General features: G+C 46.5%; 1 protein-coding gene across 3 annotated transcripts in view; it reads left to right on the top strand.

The window, feature by feature from the left end:
- Positions 1 to 5,551: 5,551 nt before the first annotated feature.
- SPTAN1 (spectrin alpha, non-erythrocytic 1) overlaps positions 5,552 to 18,685 on the top strand; it is a 60,568-nt gene continuing 47,434 nt past the window's right edge. For all 3 annotated transcript variants that reach the window (XM_079927870.1, XM_079927871.1, XM_079927872.1), the window contains exons 1-3: positions 5,552 to 5,658; positions 16,250 to 16,489; positions 17,462 to 17,587. In XM_079927870.1, the coding sequence (XP_079783996.1) occupies positions 16,253 to 16,489; positions 17,462 to 17,587 (363 nt within the window). In that variant the 5' untranslated portion in view covers positions 5,552 to 5,658; positions 16,250 to 16,252. The remainder of the gene's footprint in view (positions 5,659 to 16,249; positions 16,490 to 17,461; positions 17,588 to 18,685) is intronic.

Here is an 18,685-nt window from a genome sequence, read left to right on the forward strand (position 1 = left end):
GGAACCTAAAAAAGAGTTCAGCAAAGGAGATTGGCAGCTACTGTGTTAAAGGTAAACTAGGTGAAGTACTATATGAAGTAAGAATGGCAGGATGTGGATAATTGTTAAAGCTGGTGGTGAACAGATGGAGGTTCACTGTACTATTCCATTTTCTAGGTTTATCTTTGAAATCTTCCATAATAAAATGTTTAGATTATAAAGAAAAGAAAAAGGACTTTTCTTGCAGGACTTTTTGGTGCCTTAACTATGATACTTTGAATTAACCTCCAAGAGTTCATATTGTTTCCCGAACTTACCACGGAACTCTTGAGCTTCTCTTGGGAGTAGTATTTCTGAGAATATACTTTCTGAAATGCTTTAGTTGGAGGTTAGGATGGTCAAGAAAGTATCTTGAAATAGTACTTCATCCAGATACTTAAAATTATGTGTAAATTTTTTAAAAGGAGATAAAAAAGTCCAAAAAGCCTTTTATTCTAGGTACCCACTGTGAACATCTCTTTAATCATCTCTGTGCATATATACATAGATATACAAATATAGCTCTTAAGTAAATAGCTCTTAAGTAACTGACTGCCACTGTTCAGTAACATCTTAGATATTTTTCAAGTCAATCAGTATGAACTATATCACCAATGTAGTCTTGAATTAATGAATCTTAACCATTTTTCAGTTGGTGACTAGCTGCTTCTAATTTTTTTTTACAATTATTAACATTCTTAAATATATTTTCTACCTTCTTAGGTTGTATTCCTAAATATAACGTTGTGTCAAATGGCATGCAAATTTCATATGCTGATCCATATCGCCAAACTGCTCTTCCAGAAAGGTTCTACTTACATAAACTCAAAATGGGTAAGATTTGTCAGAAATGAGGAGTGGGTGTTGGGAAAGAAGGACATTCTAATTTAGGGGGAAAGTATGAGCAAAAGCATGAAGTTGGAAGAATAAATAACCGTTTAGGAAGTGGCTAAGCTCAGGTCTAGAGAAGACCAGTAGGAAATAATGCTGTGGAAAGTTTGTGTAGGCTCCGGAATCTCTATTAAAATAGTATGGGTGGGGACTTCCTTGGTGGCACAGTGGTTAAGAAACCGCCTGCCAATGCAGGGGACATGGGTTCGAGCCCTGGTCAAGGAAGATCCCACATGCCGAGGAGTAACTAAGCCCATGCACCACAACTACTGAGCCTGCACTCTAGAGCCCGCAAGCCACAACTACTGAGCCCACGTGCCACAACTACTGAAGCCTGCATGCCTAGAGCCCGTGCTCCGCAACAAGAGAAGCCACTGCAATGAGAAACCCACGCACCGCAATGAAGTGTAGCCCCTGCTCACCGCAACTAGAGAAAGCCCACGTGCAGCAAAGGAAGACCCAACGCAGACAAAAATAAATTAATTAAATAAATTAAAATACTTACATAAAAAATAATAATAGGGCTTCCCTGGTGGCGCAGGGGTTGGGAGTCCGCCTGCCAATGCAGGGGACACGGGTTTGTGCCCCGGTCTGGGAAGATCCCACATGCCGCAGAGCGGCTGGGCCCGTGAGCCACGGCTGCTGAGCCTGTGCGTCCAGAGCCTGTGCTCTGCAATGGGAGAGACCACAACAGTGAGAGGCCCGTGTACTGCAATCAATCAATCAATAAATAAATAATAAAATAAAATAAAATCGTTTGGGTGATTCGGTAGGCAGTGGGAAGCTACTAGATTTGTATTTATTTATTTATGGCTGCATTGGGTCTTCATTGCTGCATGGGCTTTCTCTAGTTGCAGCGAGCGGGGGCTACTCTTGGCTGCGGTGCGTGGGCTTCTCATTGTGGTGGCTTCTCTTGTTGCAAAGCACAGGCTCTAGGCACGAGGGCTCCAGTAGTTGTGGCACGTAGGCTTCAGTAGTTATGGCTCACAGGCTCAGTCATTGTGGCGCACGGACTTAGTTGCTCTGCAGCATGTGGGATCTTCCTGGACCAGGGGTCGAACCCGTGTCCCCTGCGTTGGCAGGCAGATTCTTAACCACTGCGCCACCAGGGAAGTCTGCTACTAGAATTTTTTGAGAAGGTTTCACATGGTTTATGAAACTAATTCTGTGTGTTCAGGATGAATAGGAAGGAGAGAGACTGATGGGGCTTAAAAGGTGGTCCCGTGAGAGTACATATGGGAAATAAGCCAGCTGGATTAGGAAGATGTGCCAGGGGAGTGAGGGGCTCACCTCTCTGCTGTCACTTACAGTCCTGTTAGGCAAACCAGCCTGTTAAGTCCATGCTCCCAGCAGCTATCAGGCCTCTTCTCTAATGTGGCCCCTGATTTCAGAGGCAGTCATTGTAAAGTCATGTAACATTTACAGTTTAAAATTTAACATAAAATTTACAGTTTAAACCATTTTTAAGTGTACAGTTAGTTGTCTGGCATCAAGCACACTCACACTGTTGTGTTAACCATCAACACCATCCATCTCCAGAACTTTCTCATCTTGCAAAACTGCCACTCTGTACCCCTTAAATACTGGCTCCCCATTTTCCTGTCCCCACAGGCCCTGGCAACCCCAGCTCCACTTTCCTCTGTGAATATGACTGTTCTAGGGTTCTCCGGTAAGTGGAATCATACAATATTTGTCCTTTTGTGTCTGGTTTATTCCACTTAGCAGAATGTCTTCAAGGTTCTTCCAGTCACTGTTTTGAAGATCTGTGCTATTCCTTGCCAGCTCTGACACTGCAGAATCTCATCTGGGAAGAAGTACAGTGCACCTGCCAGGGTGACTTCCCAATCGGCTCCCTTCTTGGGGGGTAGATAAAAGAGTAGTGCTTGCCTGTTAACTTTCATGTGTGTGTGTGTGTGTGCGCACGCGCTTGCTTGTGTGTTTGTGTGTTAGAGAGAGAAAGAGAGAGATTCTCCCAGGGAATGTGGGCAAGTAAATTGCCATGGCCAGAGTATGTGAAAACGTCATTACAGTTAGTTTCCCAATGGTTGACCTCTCGAATGACTCAAAAAGGTATTGGGACTACCTAAATGCCTAAGCTTAGGGCACGTATCAAACCTTCCTAGAACTGCTAGAATAGAAAAAGGAGCTTGGGGGAGTTCCCTGGTGGCCTAGTGATTAGGATTCCAGGCTTTCACTGCCGTGGCCCAGGTTCAGTCCCTGGTCAGGGAACTGAGATCCCACAAGCCGCAAGGCACAGCCAAAAACAGAAAAAAGAAAAAGGAGCTCGGAATTCAGTCCTAACTGTACCCCCACCTTTGCAAGAGGCTGGGATGGACATGATTAGATTGGTTACAGAGCCGCTATGCTACCCTTTTTTGTTTTTGTTTTTGTTCTGAATGAGCGGCTCTCAGAAAACAAAGAAAGCCAGTGTCTCCTTTATCATCTCCTTCCCCACACCTAGCAGAGCGTCAGGCATATGGTGAAATTGGTGGGAGGTGAGGTAGGCAGACAGTAGAACACAGGAAGAAGGGCTTTCTAAATGTCTCATTTCCAGTGCCAAATGCGGACGGGGTGGGTGACTGGGTGGGCACTACACAGGGCTGGAGGCACTGGGTTTTGGCCACGTTTCAGATCAGACAAAGGATCGACAAATAAGACTGTCATTTCTGTATCAATACAGAAGCTGTCTCTAAGATCTCAAATCTGTTTTGCGCCTGGTAAAAGCAAAACCCCCATTTCACTAGGAGGCCAGATTGATATAAAAGAAAAATCCTTCCTTTTTGCAGCTTCTGTCCACAGCCTTGAGCCCCGTTCTTTGCTGGAGCAGACGGTCTTGGAAATTTTGGAGAGCTATGATTCTGTTAGCCATTTTGTACCCAGAGCTGAGTATTTGGTTCAACATTTTGCTGCTACCCACTGGAGAAGACGCCATCAGCTGTTCCCAGAAAGGCACACCCCAGGCAGGAGTTACCCGGTCCTGTTTTCTCTACATGGAGGATTGCAGGAAATGCCTCTCAGCTCCTATGTCTTTCCTCCAGATTCTGTAAAGCCGCTTCTGGGGTGTGGCCACTCCTTTTCTTTTCTCTGCACTCTGGTGGAGTAAGGGAATGGTGGTGGTGGGGGGGGGTTCCTCATTATCAGGGCTCCAGCCGGAGCAGCTCAGAAACCCGATTACAGATCCCAGGCACAGGGAAGAAGCCAAACTACTGAGGATCAAGAAGCTCAGGGCTGGGCCCGAGCCCAAGTTCTGGTGCAGTGCCTAGTGCCTTTATATTTATTTAAAGGGGAGAGTGCTTGGTAACCAGGAGGCTGAGGCCTTCCTGAGCTGCAGAGCTCCTGGTCTGCCTGACTGCACAGGAATGACCTGGATGCTACTCTATGGCTGTCGCCCAGCTGTCATGGGGGTGGGGAAAGGGCGTCCTACTTGAGGGCTTCTAGCTACAGAGCCAGGCCCTTAAACTGCTAAGACTATAAGGAACAGAAATTCCAGAAATCCTCTGTTTTTCTTTTCTCAGCATTCCAGCATCCACCATCACAATGCCTCCCTTTCCTATGGCAAGACAGTATAGCACACTGTTTAGAAGAAGGTTCTGACTGCCCGGATTCAAATCCTTGCTTTTCCTCTTGCTAGCTGCCTGACCCAGGGCAAGAGACCTAGCTTCCATGTCAGGGCTCCTTTGTAAAATGAGGAAATAATACCTAAATCATAAAATTATTGCAAAAAGATTTTTTAAAAAGGTAACACACATAGCATAGTGCTTGGTACATAAGGAAAGGTCAATTAATAATGGCGAGAAGAATCAATGTCTCATTTATAGAATACAATTAATGCATCCTATTCCACTGCTGAGCTGTCCGAAAGCTTTTGATGTAAGAATATAAGAAATTATTAACTCTTCAAATCTCGGAATGACAGACATAAACACCAAATTAGTCGGCTTTATTTTTTATGATCGGATTCGGCCTTTTCTTACCACCTTCTCAAACCCGGAGCCCCAAATCATCCTCGGTTTCTTGACCCCAACTCCCACCAGAGAAGGCTGACTTGGGGCCCCGGCACCAGCCTTCTCCTAGGGAAAGGGGTAAGGAGGAAGAGAAACACACGGGTGATCTCACCCTTTGGGACTGGGCGTTTTTCCGGCTGGGACGCGCAGCATCCCCAGCCAGACTGCGGCGATGGCCCTGCCCCGCCCTTCGCTGCAGTCCTGGAAGGGCTCCCAGGGGCGGAGGGGTGGGCTGCCGAAGATTCTCTGCAGGGCGGGGAGGGGCAGGATTGGAGGATTCCAGCTGCGGGGAGGGCGGTGCGGCTGGAGCGTCTCTGCCTGCCTGGGCGGACGCAGCGACTCCACTGCACCATCAACCCCCACCCCTGGCGCGCGCACTACTCCTTCCCCACCCTGCCGCGTCCCTCCCGGGGCTCGACTCTTCCGCCGCATCGCCGCTTCGGCTCCTTCCGGGAGTTCTCGGCCCTTTCCGCCGGGTGATCGGGCAGCGAGCAGGCGGGAGCTCCGCCCCCTTTGGTTGGCCGGCGCTCGCCCCCGCCCCTCGCGCCGCGCTGCGGCGCTTCCCCCGAGCTCGCGACCGCCCGCCGCCGGAACGCGCGTGGCCGCCTATAAAAGAGGCGGGGCGCGCGCGTCGCCGCCACTACCCGCTGCGGAGCGAACAGGGAGGAACGGAGGCCGCTGAGCCCCGTCGGTTCCTCCAGCACCCCCGGCCCGACGCACCCACTGCCCCCACCCCCAGGAGCCGGTGAGAGGGGGAGCGGGCGAACTCAGGGCGGGAGCGAGGCCCGAGGGCGGCCGACCCCTGGGCGGGGAGCCGGACGGCCCCTGGGGCAGGGCGGGGCCAGCGCGCGGACAGGTGAGCCCGGCCGGCCTGGCTGCTCCCTCCGTCGGGCGGGGAACCGGGCTAGCCGGCCGCGACCGGCTTGTGGTGCGTGGGCTGCTGAGGAGCCGCCGGGCCGAGCCTGGGCGCCGGCCGCTGGAATGTCATTGACTGGGCGGAGGGGGCGGCGAGGCCGCCGGGTCCTTCCCCGCAGCCCAGCCTGGCTGCGGCCCCGCCCTGCTCCATCCGGCTGCGGCAGGTGGGGCGGGGGCTTCCTGGTCCGGATCGTTTCTCCAACCCCCTCTCCGCAGAGCGCGCTTCCCCCACCGCCCGCAATCCCTTCCCTCAGTGGGGAGCGACTTGTGCAGCTCCTTTTCTCAAATCCCCACCAGCAATGCCGGCCCAGCCCTTGAAGGAGAAAAATCCGGGAGTAAAGGGCTCTTTGACCTTAATTTCATCCTGTGTGGCGGTTCTTGGCCTTGTCTGGACGGAGAGGTCCGAGACCGGCCATCTCCGTTTCTTATCTGTAATAAACATATTTTTCTTTCCCAACTGTGATTTGCGTGTAAATAGCAGGTAGGTGCGGCGCTTGCTTTGTATGCGACCCAAACTGAATAACTTAATAGCTTAGAGTTCTTTTTTTTTCTTGCCCCGAGACCGGGTCTTTCGAGTCAAGGACATAATTATTATTTGTCAAAAATTTTACAGCCATGCCGGTGTTGAATGATAGAGCAGCCTTTTGTTTGAAAGCAGTCCCTGCGAATTTCATTAGATGCTTCCCAAAGAAAATTGCTTTTAAAAGTCTCTGAGGGACTGGGTTAAAATGTATTTTAAACAAAGGGCTTGTCAAGGTTAAGGGTTAAATATGTTTTAAATTAAAAGCTTGAATAGCTCAGGAAGCTGGGTTGAGATGATGCTTGAACTGCCCAACACCTTGTCAAATCTCTTTTGTATAATAGATCCTAAACTATGTAGGCCCTTTGTTCTGTCTTCATCATGGCATATTAGAAAAACTTACCATGATGGCTGTTAGGGAAGAAGAGAAGAGAGACCATATGAAATATTTTCAGAATGTGTTGAGAAATTGCGTCGTCATAGCAATTGGACTTAACTAAAACAGAATGTGTCAAAGATGGAAGAGTGGGAGTGTCTGCAGCCAGGAAACAGAAAACCTGAAGAAAAGCGGTGGGAACACTCAGCTGTATGAAGCCATCGAGCCAGGGTTCCAACTCATCAGACTGGTCATGTATTTTCCCTTTTGTCTGCAGCTAATGTCAGCTTTTGAAAGGTCAAATTGAAGTCCGAGTTTCAAAAATGTGCTGCAGGAAAATAAAAACGGGCTGCAGTAAGGGCCTCTGTGCAGGAAATTAACAGTAAGCCTTTTTTAGTAACTGGGCCAATATTACTCAAAGGGACCCTCAAAGTGTGTTAGCTGTTATCCAGGGACCTAGATGGAGAGCCGAGACTCAGAAGATGGATTTGCTCTCTGCTGGACAGGTGTGAGGCAGACCTGCAGTAAACGGTCAGCTGGGGAACATTCTCCGATATGCTTTTGGTCTTTGGCAGGGCGTTTGTAGGAATTGAATAATTAGCAACCTGATACGTCACAGGCTCACAATATGAGCTTGTCAAGCAATCTCATGAACAGGTTTAGGTGCGGAGAGCTGTTTTTAAGTATATCTTTTGGTTCCCTGGGTGAGACTTTCCTCTGCTCTTCCTTTACCCGCCTTCTTCCCTTGGGCGCGGGGGCGGCGGTGGCGGGGGCGGCTGCAGATGCTGAGAAGTGGGTGTCAGGAGTAGTCCACAGTCCTGTCATTGCTGAACCTGCACTAAGGACAGTGGGCACGAATCCGGCCTTGTAATCAATCCTCCGTGGGCTACGCGAGGACTCTGCTAGTCGTGCGGTGGGTCTGCTGCAGCCCATCAGCTGTAGTTGGAGTAGGTAGAAGAATGCAGCACCCTGATGGCAAATGCCGACTCCAGGAATGCAGAGGAGGCCCACAGAACTGATCGCTTGGGGCCAGTGGGTAGAAGCAGCTGCGCTTGTATTTCCCTTCCACCGCTTTTGCATACTCCTCTTGTATGGGTTTTGAACAGGAAATAGTATTTTGTGAAGGAAGTGTCCCAGTAAACTAGGCCCAAGGTCGATCTTTGTAGCTTGAGTTCGTTCTTGCTTCTGATGACTTCACGAAATTATGCTATTTTATTACTGAATGGAAGGGGGTACAGAAATCATCTAGTACTGGGAATCTCAGCTAATGTATCGGAACGTGGGTTGGGGGAGTGCACGTCTAGAAAAGGGATATTTAGTATTCAGGATTATTTGAAAATTGGGAAACTGAGACCCAGAAGAGGGTATGACATGGCCAAGGCAGCGCATCTGCTCAGACCAGAGAACCTTGGTTCTTTCTGCATTTTCAATTCCTGGTTTAGAAGCTCTGTAGAATGAGAAGGGCGCTGGGAAAATAGCTAAAATTTGATTTTTACCTGTATTCATATATTTTTAAAGACCTGTTGTCTTCATTGTGAAATTATCGTGTTCAGTTTGCCCTTAGAAGCTTGTTACCTTGCTCTTCGCCCTCCCTCTTCAGACGCCACATTCCTCCATCATGCTGTCATCATTTCGTAAACGCAGAGTCCAGGTATTTGACCAGCATGCGGGAAGTGTGTTACCTTTTCGGTTTTGCCTGGCTTGCAGTGAAGACACATGTGTCAAAGAGGTTGAATGATCCAAAGAGAGGGGGAAGAAACCCCTCCTGCATGACCTGTTAAGCAAATTGGTTAGGGTTTGGGCTTTTGTTTGTTTTCTTTGGTGTTACATGAACAAAAGTCTTAGTAGATTTATTCTAAAATTTCCAAAGCCTTTGTTTTTTTACCTTCCTCTCTTTAAGGCATGAATATATTAATTTCTTATCACCCTACTGGTGTCTGCATGTACTGTTTGCTAATTTTTTTGATTGATGGTTACTTGGTTCTTAAAAACCAAGGGACTAAACACATTATCTTAGATATTTAGAAAAAGTAATCTGAAAACATGTAAAAATAGTGTTTTTCAATTTGACAAGTATCGTAAACTTGGGTTTGTTTCCTGTTTCCATTGATTTACGTTTTTTTGCCACAATCCTTATAATGAAATGGAACTTGGATTTTCTTGTTTATAAAAAAGCTCACTACCCATGTTTTTATTTGTGTACAGTTTTTACGTGTTTGCTAAATTGGACCTTTTTCAGAAAGAAAAATGCTTAAAATTAATGTCTTGATATCCCATAAGCAGAAGTATAAGCTCTGCAAATTTCTAGTGATTATGGGTGATAAATCCGAGGCAAGCCCTTTTATAAATCAGGCTGGTTAATTGTTTAAACAAGGTTTATAAAAATGGGCACGTTATACCTTTTTCCTGTTTTGAATCTCAGTGACAATATTTTGCACTTAAACACCTCTCATCTGGATTTTACAGGTTATAAAAGGTAAGTAGCAGCAAGGTAGTGTTTAGGAGGCATTCAGGAGTAAGTTTTCTCAACCTTGCTTGGCGTTTCTGGATTTTGATGCAGTACAGTATGAATCTTTTGCTTCTTTAAGCTAAATCCCTGCTCACCTCCGCAGAATCCTGCTAACAAGTTGAAATGAATTAATCAATTTGAAGGCTGACGTGCAGATCTACAATCCTGATTGGAATGCGGTTTAAGCAAAAATATTTCTGTTTTTTCCATGGTTAAAATTCTTAATTTATATATCATTTACCTCTTTGCTTACCCTCAGGTCTACCACTAAAATCTGCAGCTGAGCTGGTTTTGACTTAATTCACTTAATCTGAGAATCAGTTGGCATCAGATTTTATGGTGCTCACCAATTCTTTGGTGCTTTGTTCTCGGGGAGCCCTTCCGCATCCGGGGATGTAGTTCTCCTGCTTTGGAAATGTAAAATGTGCTGGCTTTCTAAGCCGGGGAAAAAGGGCATTGTTGGTTCTGCACCTTTGGGCTCTGACTAAGCAACAAAAACAGAACTGATGGATGGTTCCTCTGACATTTTGCTCTGGGTGATCTTTATGAATTTTTCCATAGAGCCAAATGCTCTCTTCATCCTGTTAGTCCTGAAAATCCCTTTCCCTGCAAACAATATATCTGAGTCCTGCCTGAGGTCTGAATTCATCTTGCAGTGTTCCAAACGCCCCTGTCTGCCACATTCAGCTCGCTAAGATGTCGGCACTCCCAGACCTTTGTTTCCAAATAGGCACTCCTCTTGTCTTCATGACAGTTTTACTGTCTTCTGAGGTTCCAGAGGGAAACTCTTGACTAGTGAATTCTTCCACTCTCCAAGATCTGCGTGAGGGTGTCCTAAGCTACTCACTCACTGCAGGTGCCAAGTGAGCAGAGTTGGAAGCATTTGACCTTTGGTTTGAAAGTGTGTGTCTCCACAGTCTTTTCTGTTGCTTAACAGTGTTCTTCCCACCCACTGCCTCTCCCCGCCCTCCGCAGACAGACACCTCCCCTTGCACAGTGGTCTTATAGCTTCTGTGGATGAGGGTAAGGCTTTAAAAACTTCCCTAAGTACATAGCAAGAACTGCCTCGGACAGCTGTCTGTTGGCAGTTGTCAAGAAGACAAAGATATTAATTAATGGCTGGCTTCTTTTGTAGGAATCATTTTCCATTGATAATGTGTATAAGTTGGGGTTGGTTATGAGGAGTCATTCTCGTGCATGACTTTGGATTAAACCAGAACTTTCTAGCCGAGATTCATATCTTGGCTTTCTTCTCAGAGATCTAGCTGTATTGTAAGAATACGGACAAGTTCTTTTTATTTATTACAGTAGAGGACATGGCTGTAATTCCTGTTTTATCCTCTGTGCTCAGTTCACATTACTTGCTGAATGATGCAGCTCACATTTTGATGCTGCATTGCAGCAGCATTTAAAAATAGCCAGTCTTCTCTAATAATTATTTGCCAAAATATGACCTTTTTTCTTCAGTTCCCTTAAATGGGAAGCTGTCCTTAAACAGAGAGTACATTTAGCCCTTCGTCTCCCCTCCTTCATTAGCCACAAACATAGACCTGATTGACAAAATCAGAGTTGAGATAAGCAGTCAGTTGATTGCTGTCCTGGAGTGTGGCTCCTTTGCGGTTTTTAGGCAGTCAGTGAATAGCTAGATAGGCTGGTATGGTTGGAGATTTTTTTTTTATGGCACATTTCCCAAAGTCTTCCTCTCTAGCTCTCAAAAGGTGTTAATCCCGTTAAGGCTGGGAACAGCCCAGGGCATTCTTTGTGGAGTCCACCCTATCAGTCAGCTGCACATTTCTGGCCTGGGGTGGAGTTCTTGCAGTGTGCAGCAGCCTCGGGGAACACGGTGCACACAGGCAGAGTCCAGAAAATTCCACTAACTCTCACAGAGTTTTGGGTGAGAGGTCGTAGCACCTTTGGATGGCAGTAGTTCTTTGGAGATAGGAGATTTTCTCCTGTGTTTAATGTAGTCTGTGGAAATGAGCCATTTAGGAGCAAAGAGAAACTGGAACTTGTATAGAGACAGCTCCCTATCAGGAGAAGGGGTGGGGAGGAACTGCCGTTACCCTGTCATCCTTGGCTCCTGTAATCACGCAAATGAAAACTCTGAGTGCCCACAGCAGTGGGAGAGCACTGCTGACTTTCAGATGCCCAGCTCCCCGGAGACAGCCAGTTGTGACTTGGCCAAGCTCCCACCTACTGGCGTCAGCTGATCTACTGCAGGAAAGAAAAGTCCATTATTGCCTGACCAAAGCACTTGGTATAGAATTGACTTGTTCTACTTCACTGGGGTGACAAAGAGGGCCTTTTAGGTTGGTTAATTTCAGCAGGGCCTCGCTGGACTGTCTCCCTGGATTGGTAGGGTCAGATCAGCAAGCGCAGCCCAGGCCGAGGGGCTCGCTCAGGGGAACCTTTTCAGTATTATTATGTTGGGAATTCTTTTTTCATCAGAAAGGGCTGCTTCCGAATGTGATCGTTTAGAGATTTCCGTGGCAGCTAAAGGAAATGCAGTGAATCCTGTCATCTGGGGCGGCAGGACAAACGCCATAGACATTCTAAAGACTGAGACATCTTGTAGAAAGGCACATACAGTGGAGCTGTTGTCATGCATAACTGGCTATACATTCCTTGGAAATTTTATAAGCAAGCGAATTAGACACACAGTTTCCTACTGTTTCTCCACCTAACTGTTTCCGGAGAGATGAGAACAAAGGAAGTATATAAATTATTCTTAACACCAATTGTTTACTAACTTTAAGAAGACTCAATCTTAAAAAAATTAATTTTGATTTTTTTTGATGATTCATATATGCTCCTTCCCGCTTTTTTCCCCCCCTCAAGTGGGGATGGAAAAGATAAGAGGTAGTAAAGGGAATTAATAAATAACTGAACAGCCTTTAATAAAGAGTGTGTCAGCTCCGATCATGTTAAGAATCACTGGTTCTAGCATGCTGGTCTGGGAACTGGAGCATCCTGGGTCACCCTAGCTCTACAACTTGCTTATTAGATGATCTTTTGTCTCCTGACCACTTAATAATGAAGTGACAGCAGTTTCTCTATTTCTAAGCTCAGAGTGTAATTGACTGTCTAAATGTGTGCTGAGTTCTGTGGTCAGAGAGTAAGATAGGGTCTCTTTTATAGTCCCTTAGGAACTCTAAATTCCCTAGAGAACTTACAAAAACGCAGGGAGAAGACAGTAATCACGTGGCAGAATGTGACCTGAAGTTGCTCTAAGGGGGCCAGAGAGGGAGTGAGGGCTTCTGATTCAGGGCTGCAGACAGGACAGCATAGTCGCTTTAGACTTGGAGGGGTTTGAATGGTATTAATGGTCGAGTTGGGAGTGGGGGAGAAGAGAACATTTCGGCCAGAGGGAACTTTCTGGTTTGGGAAGTGGACCTGCCCCGGGCCTGTAACTTGGGCTTGATGAGGGAGTTTGATGTAAGGTATGCCTGGAGCAGGTCACGCAGGTGAACGAGTGAATCGTAAATGTGGCCGGACCGGTAGGGATTCTTGTCAAGATCCCAAAGAGGCTGATGTCCTAGGGCGGCAGCGTAAACCAGAACGGCCCTGTTCTTAACAGACGTTTCCTTTGTCAAGGTTACCCTCAGTTTTTGGTTTTAAGGACTCTCTTGAAGCCCATTTTAAGAACAGAAACTATTTTTTTCAGACACAGCTATCTATGGATGATACAAAATTGTGCCTTCCTGAACTCGATTTCCCCAAGGTCCCACCCTGCCAGCATGAAAAGAGCGGTCCGGGTGCGGACCACCCAAGCTCAGTAATTCAGGTCTGGTCATTAGGTTGACGCCCCGTGTTGTAGCTTCAGTCAGCACATTCCAGCTGTTCATTCAGCCACCAAATCTAGCTGTTACCTGGCCAGAATTCCAGTTTGACGATGCAGAAATGAAACTGGGGTGGACTACTGAGCTCTCTCCACCCTTCACAGAGGAGCTCAGAGCTGCTTCTCCAGCACTCAAACAAACATTTGTTAATGACATCTGTCTGCTAGAAATCGGGATACAATTGGGACTTCCCTGGTGGTCCAGTGGTTAAGACTACGCCTTCCAATGTGGGGCATCAGGGAGCTAAGATCTTGTGGCCAAAAACCAAAATGGAGAACAGAAGCGACATTGTAACAAATTCTATAAATACTTTAAAAATGGTCCACATTGGGCTTCCCTGGTGGCGCAGTGGTTGAGAGTCCGCCTGCCGATGCAGGGGACACGGGTTCATGCCCTGGACTGGGAAGATCCCACGTGCCGCGGAGCGGCTGGGCCCGTGAGCCATGACCGCTGGGCCTGTGCGTCTGGAGCCTGTGCTCCGCAACGGGAGAGGCCACAACAGTGAGAGGCCCGCATACCGCAAAAAAAAAAAGGTCCACATCAAAAAAATCTTTAAAAAGAAAAGAAAGAAATCGGGACACAACAACAAAGATTACATTGCTCAGTCTCATTATACCGTGAGAAGTATGTGCAACTGCTTTGTAAATCTGCAGAAAAATGTGATTAAATCAGAGAAGGAGGGAGGGAAGGAGCCTTGAGGACAGCTTGGTAAGGAGGCCAGATCCCTGCAGCTTCCTCATTTCAGCTCCTATTGAGACATGAATGGGAGTTATCCGGACCGAGGAGAGACAGAACATTCTGGGCAAAGGAAGCCTGAGCAACTGACTTGGAGTCTTTAGAGAGAATCATGTGTTTGGGAAGAGAGTATTTCTCTGTGCCAGGAAGGTACGGGGCATGGGTGAGACATATCAGTCAGGTGTGCTGGGCCAGATTGGAAGGTTCAGCTAAAGAGGTAGATGCTTTCCTCTCTCAGAAGGGAGTGATGAAAGGTTTTAAAGCATGGGAATGACGTGGCAAAGAATATGTTTCTTGTTATAGTCAAACAGATACGTTGGACTTTGTGGGAGAAAACCAATAAAGATAAATGGTTAATATGTGGAGAGTAATTTGGAAGGAATGGTGATAGGGCTAAAATCCCCTCACGTTCTCTCCCTAGGAATCTAGGTCTCTTCATAGAAAAGATAGGCCTCAGAGTTGGCTAGGTGCAGTCGATAACTTTTCTTGACACCTCTTAAAGCTGCTTTTCTCTCTGAAGAGCTGGAAACTTTGCCCCGAGCTTAGCAGTGTTGTTTATCTCACAGCTGGATGGGGGCAGGGAGTGGGGGGCACACAGTGGCCTCCAGACCTAATCGTTAGCCAGCCTCTCCTTTCCCATCGGCTGGGCCAGGCGAACAGGGTAACGGGAAGAGCTGTCACATATGTTTCCTGGGCAGCACAGTTTTTATATCTTGTATAAATTATGGAACAAGAGCTGGAGAGACCATAAGCTTATCTGGTCTGCTTTTTTACCGGGTCACAGACCCTTCTCTGTAGAATGTAATTTTAAAGTTAGAAGGGTCTTGGGACCATCTCATTTTCAACTGGTGTTTTCAGTCATTCTGGGAAATTGAGACACAGAGAGGGAAGGCAGCTCGTACAAGGTCACATGTTACTGACAAATTTACATGCTCTTTGTCATTAGTGTGTACCTATTTCCTTCTGTGCGTCCTTCCTTGGTTAGAGGATAAAATGGCTTATTCCTGAGAGAAGAGCAGGGAGCATATTCTGGGTTTGTCCCATAAATAGGTCAGATTTTCTTTTGACATTAAAGGTTGGTGAAACTGTCCAGATCTGAGAGTTTAAATTTGGGGTAGATTGAGTGCTATGGGTAAGTACCACCTACTCAATTAGCCTGTGTTTGTTGTTAACTGGAGCAGGTAAGAGTCAGGTAGGATAAATCTTTCACCACACCTTTTTTTTTTAAGATATGCTGTGATTTTCTTTTAATTCTGTGCATTCGGATGAAGCAAAGCCCGTTCATTGCCCAGCCTGAAGGAGATTGTAGGATTGACTTTTTGGGGTGACTGAGAAATCCACTACTTTAGGTAAATCCAATTGGATTTTGATGTTAAAGACTCAGTTACTGGGCTTCCCTGGTGGTGCAGTGGTTAGGAATCTGCCTGCCAATGCAGGGGACACAGGTTCGAGCCCTGGTCCGGGAAGATCCCACATGCCACGGAGCAACTAAGCCCGTGCGCCACAACTACTGAGCCTGCGCTCTAGAGCCTGCGAGCCACAACTGCTGAAGCTCACGTGCCTCAACTACTGAAGCCTGCGCACCTAGAGCCCGTGCTCCACATCAAGAGAAGCTACAGCAGTGAGAAATCCGCACGCCGCAACGAAGAGTAGCCCCCGCTCACCACAACTAGAGAAAGCCCACACGCAACAGTGAAAACCCAATGCAGCCCCAAAAAATAAATTAATTAAAAAAAAAAGACTCAAGTTACTTGATAATCATTCCCTTTTCTTCAGTGAATAACAGGCTGAGATCTAGAAAGGTAGAAAAGCTGAATTAAGAATAAATGTTTTCGGGCTTCCCTGGTGGCACAGTGGTTGAGAGTCCGCCTGCCGATGCAGGGGATGCGGGTTCGTGCCCCAGTCCGGGAAGATCCCACATGCGGCGGAGCGGCTGGCCCCGTGAGCCATGGCCGCTGAGCCTGCGCGTCCGGAGCGTGTGCTCTGCAATGGGAGAGGCCGCAACGGGAGAGGCCCGCGTACCGCAAAAAAAAAAAAAAAATAGAGTAAATGTTTTCTAATCTCCACACCATGAAATGCACAGACCAGATGAAAGGACTGTTGAATGGATTTCTCAGTAATTCTTTGAGCTCCAAAGTTGGTGTTTCCTTTGAATTCTCAAGGCTCTGTAGAATTGACAGTGTAAACCATAGTTCTCCCCTTCACATTGCTCGCCTGGTCTCATTGCAGTGTTGGTGAGGCATCCTCTGAGGGGCCCACTTGGGCAGCCATTTTTTATGAGGGAATGGGGCCTGGGCTTCACTCTTAGCTCCTGAGAAGGGACCACTTTCAATTCATTTGTCTGCTCAGGCTCTCATAATTCTTTATTTCCTTCCAAGAGGCTAATGCCATTAAGTCTATTTTGGTGTCATGTGCTTACTTCAGGACTTTCTGTCTTTTCAGAAAATGGACCCAAGCGGGGTCAAAGTGCTGGAGACAGCAGAGGACATCCAGGAGAGGAGGCAGCAGGTCCTGGACAGATACCACCGCTTCAAGGAGCTTTCGACGCTTAGGCGCCAGAAGCTTGAAGATTCGTACCGATTCCAGTTTTTCCAAAGAGATGCTGAGGAGCTGGAGAAATGGATTCAGGAGAAACTGCAGATTGCATCTGATGAGAACTATAAAGACCCAACCAACCTGCAGGTGTGTCTGAGGTGCCTCCCAAAACTCCAGAGCTCAAATGTCTTTGCCCCGAATTTATACAGAGCTAATTATGACCTTGAGCGATTGAATGTAGATCAGACATAAGGAAGGACTAACTCACTATTCTGAAAAGCCCTTAGTGGTTGTATTAGTGAGCATGAATGTGGAATCCTGCAGGTTTTAATTTATCTTTTGCGGATGCTTTAAGCCGATGGTTCTCAACCCGCTGCCTTACAGCCATTGGTGATCCTTCATCATTTTTCAGGGAGGGTCTGGTTTGATCTCTTGGAATATGTGTTTTTGAGAAAGGTATGCTAACAGTGTTGTTGCTGGTGAAAATTTGTATAGCTGTTTAAAAAAAAAGCCTTTCTTCTTGTTGATTTTGGTGAAAGACTTTTTTTTAGCAAGTGGAACAGTGGTTGTACCCGTGGTTTTTTTACTACGCCAAAGTCGTCTGAGAAGAGAAAATGATGAACACTGGTTTAGGTACAGGCCCTGCCCAGCTCAGCATGTGAGTAAAGGCAGGTATTAAGAAATGCAATGTATCAAATCAATCAAAGAGTATGGTTTCTAAAGCAAGCTAAAAGAAGTCATATCATGAATGAATGTGAATGGATTCGTCAAAGATAAACACTACATGCTAAGCAGGCTCTCAGTATGGTTCTGTATTTCTAAAAGGGATTGGATGTCCATAAAGGCTCATTTCCTGATACTCAAGAAAATTACGATATTTTGTAGCATCTTTTGCTGTCTGCAAAGCTGTGGTCCTCGATGGCCAAGCTTTCAGAGGGCAAGTATGGATGCAGGCAGAACATTTGAGTAATTGAACCGGTAGGGGGATGGTTGGGAGGCTGAGTGAGGCGTCCATAGAGAGAGGGAGTGGGATGCAGGAGGGGAGGAATAATAGGGAGCTGGGCGCAGAATGACGCGTGCCGAGGAGCACGTATGGCTCATTTCACGGTCCACCGACAGGGCAAGCTGCAGAAGCATCAAGCCTTTGAAGCTGAGGTGCAGGCCAACTCGGGAGCCATTGTGAAGCTGGATGAAACTGGCAACCTCATGATCTCAGAAGGGCACTTTGCATCTGAAACCATCAGGGTGAGTACGAGCCGTGCCTGGTGTGGATGGCCTTCCTCTCTGGTAGAGGAATGTGGATTCATGCTTACATGTAAATTTGGGTTCCTAAAAAGATAGATTTTTCTAGCCTTTTAAAGGAATTTGTGAAGTATCCTGATGGAGTTACCAACTCCTGCTTTTGTAATATGATGATTCAGTAGGTCTATAAACAAGCGTTTGTGTACTCAGTGAGGAAATTAATGTTCTTTTTGTAGAACAAATTAGGATGCAATTAGACTTTAAAGAAGACTGCATATATTAAACTTCTAACATTTTCAGATGGTAATTGGATGGGAGAGCATATTAGTGAAATTGGTGAATTTAGGGATTAGGACACAAAGATAAATAGGATTAATCACAGACACTATAAAGTTCTCTGTCGGAAAGCTTGCTCTCTGGATCTTGGTACCTTGCCCCAGGAGGGATTTACTGAGGTCTGGTCAGCAAGCCTGTTAAAGGTCCAGCTGTGAGGAATGACGTGTGGTACCTGTTGGTCGGTGACCGTGGCCATGTAGCTTACTTTGAAGCAGGAGTCTTCAGACTTGGCCTGGCTTGTTTGGGTGCCATTTGTCGAGGCTGGGGCAGTAATTGGTCTTTCTCTGTTTTGTTTCACATTTCCAATACCAAGGTATTAAGGGCAAACAAGCCTCTTTAGGATGAAGTGCGCATGCTTAGTCTCTCATAGCTGGATGCTCTCATCTATCTTTGATTTCCTTCTTACCTGTCTTTGTTCTTTGTCATCCAAAGTCTCGTTCCATTGAGGGACCAACCTCTTCAGTCCTTGACCTGTCAAGGCAGTCCCAAAGACTAAGATGAAAGCCACAGCTAGAAATGTCTCATCCTCTGCTGTTCCCTGAGATGCACAGTGGAACACCCACAGGGATTTCATTCCCTTAGGTTCTGGTCTAGTAAATACTTACTGTGTCTCTTTTGCTCTAATATACTCTGCAGTCTTACACTGAAGACTCGCAATTAGCCTTAAGCTTATTATTAATAATAAACTATTACTAGTAATGATTGTAAACAGGCAGTAAAAGTAAATTCTAAATGCTATATGCCAACTATTTAATTACTACATTC

Source organism: Stenella coeruleoalba, assembly GCF_951394435.1.
Source record: "Stenella coeruleoalba genome assembly, chromosome: 7".
Taxonomy (NCBI): domain Eukaryota; kingdom Metazoa; phylum Chordata; class Mammalia; order Artiodactyla; family Delphinidae; genus Stenella; species Stenella coeruleoalba.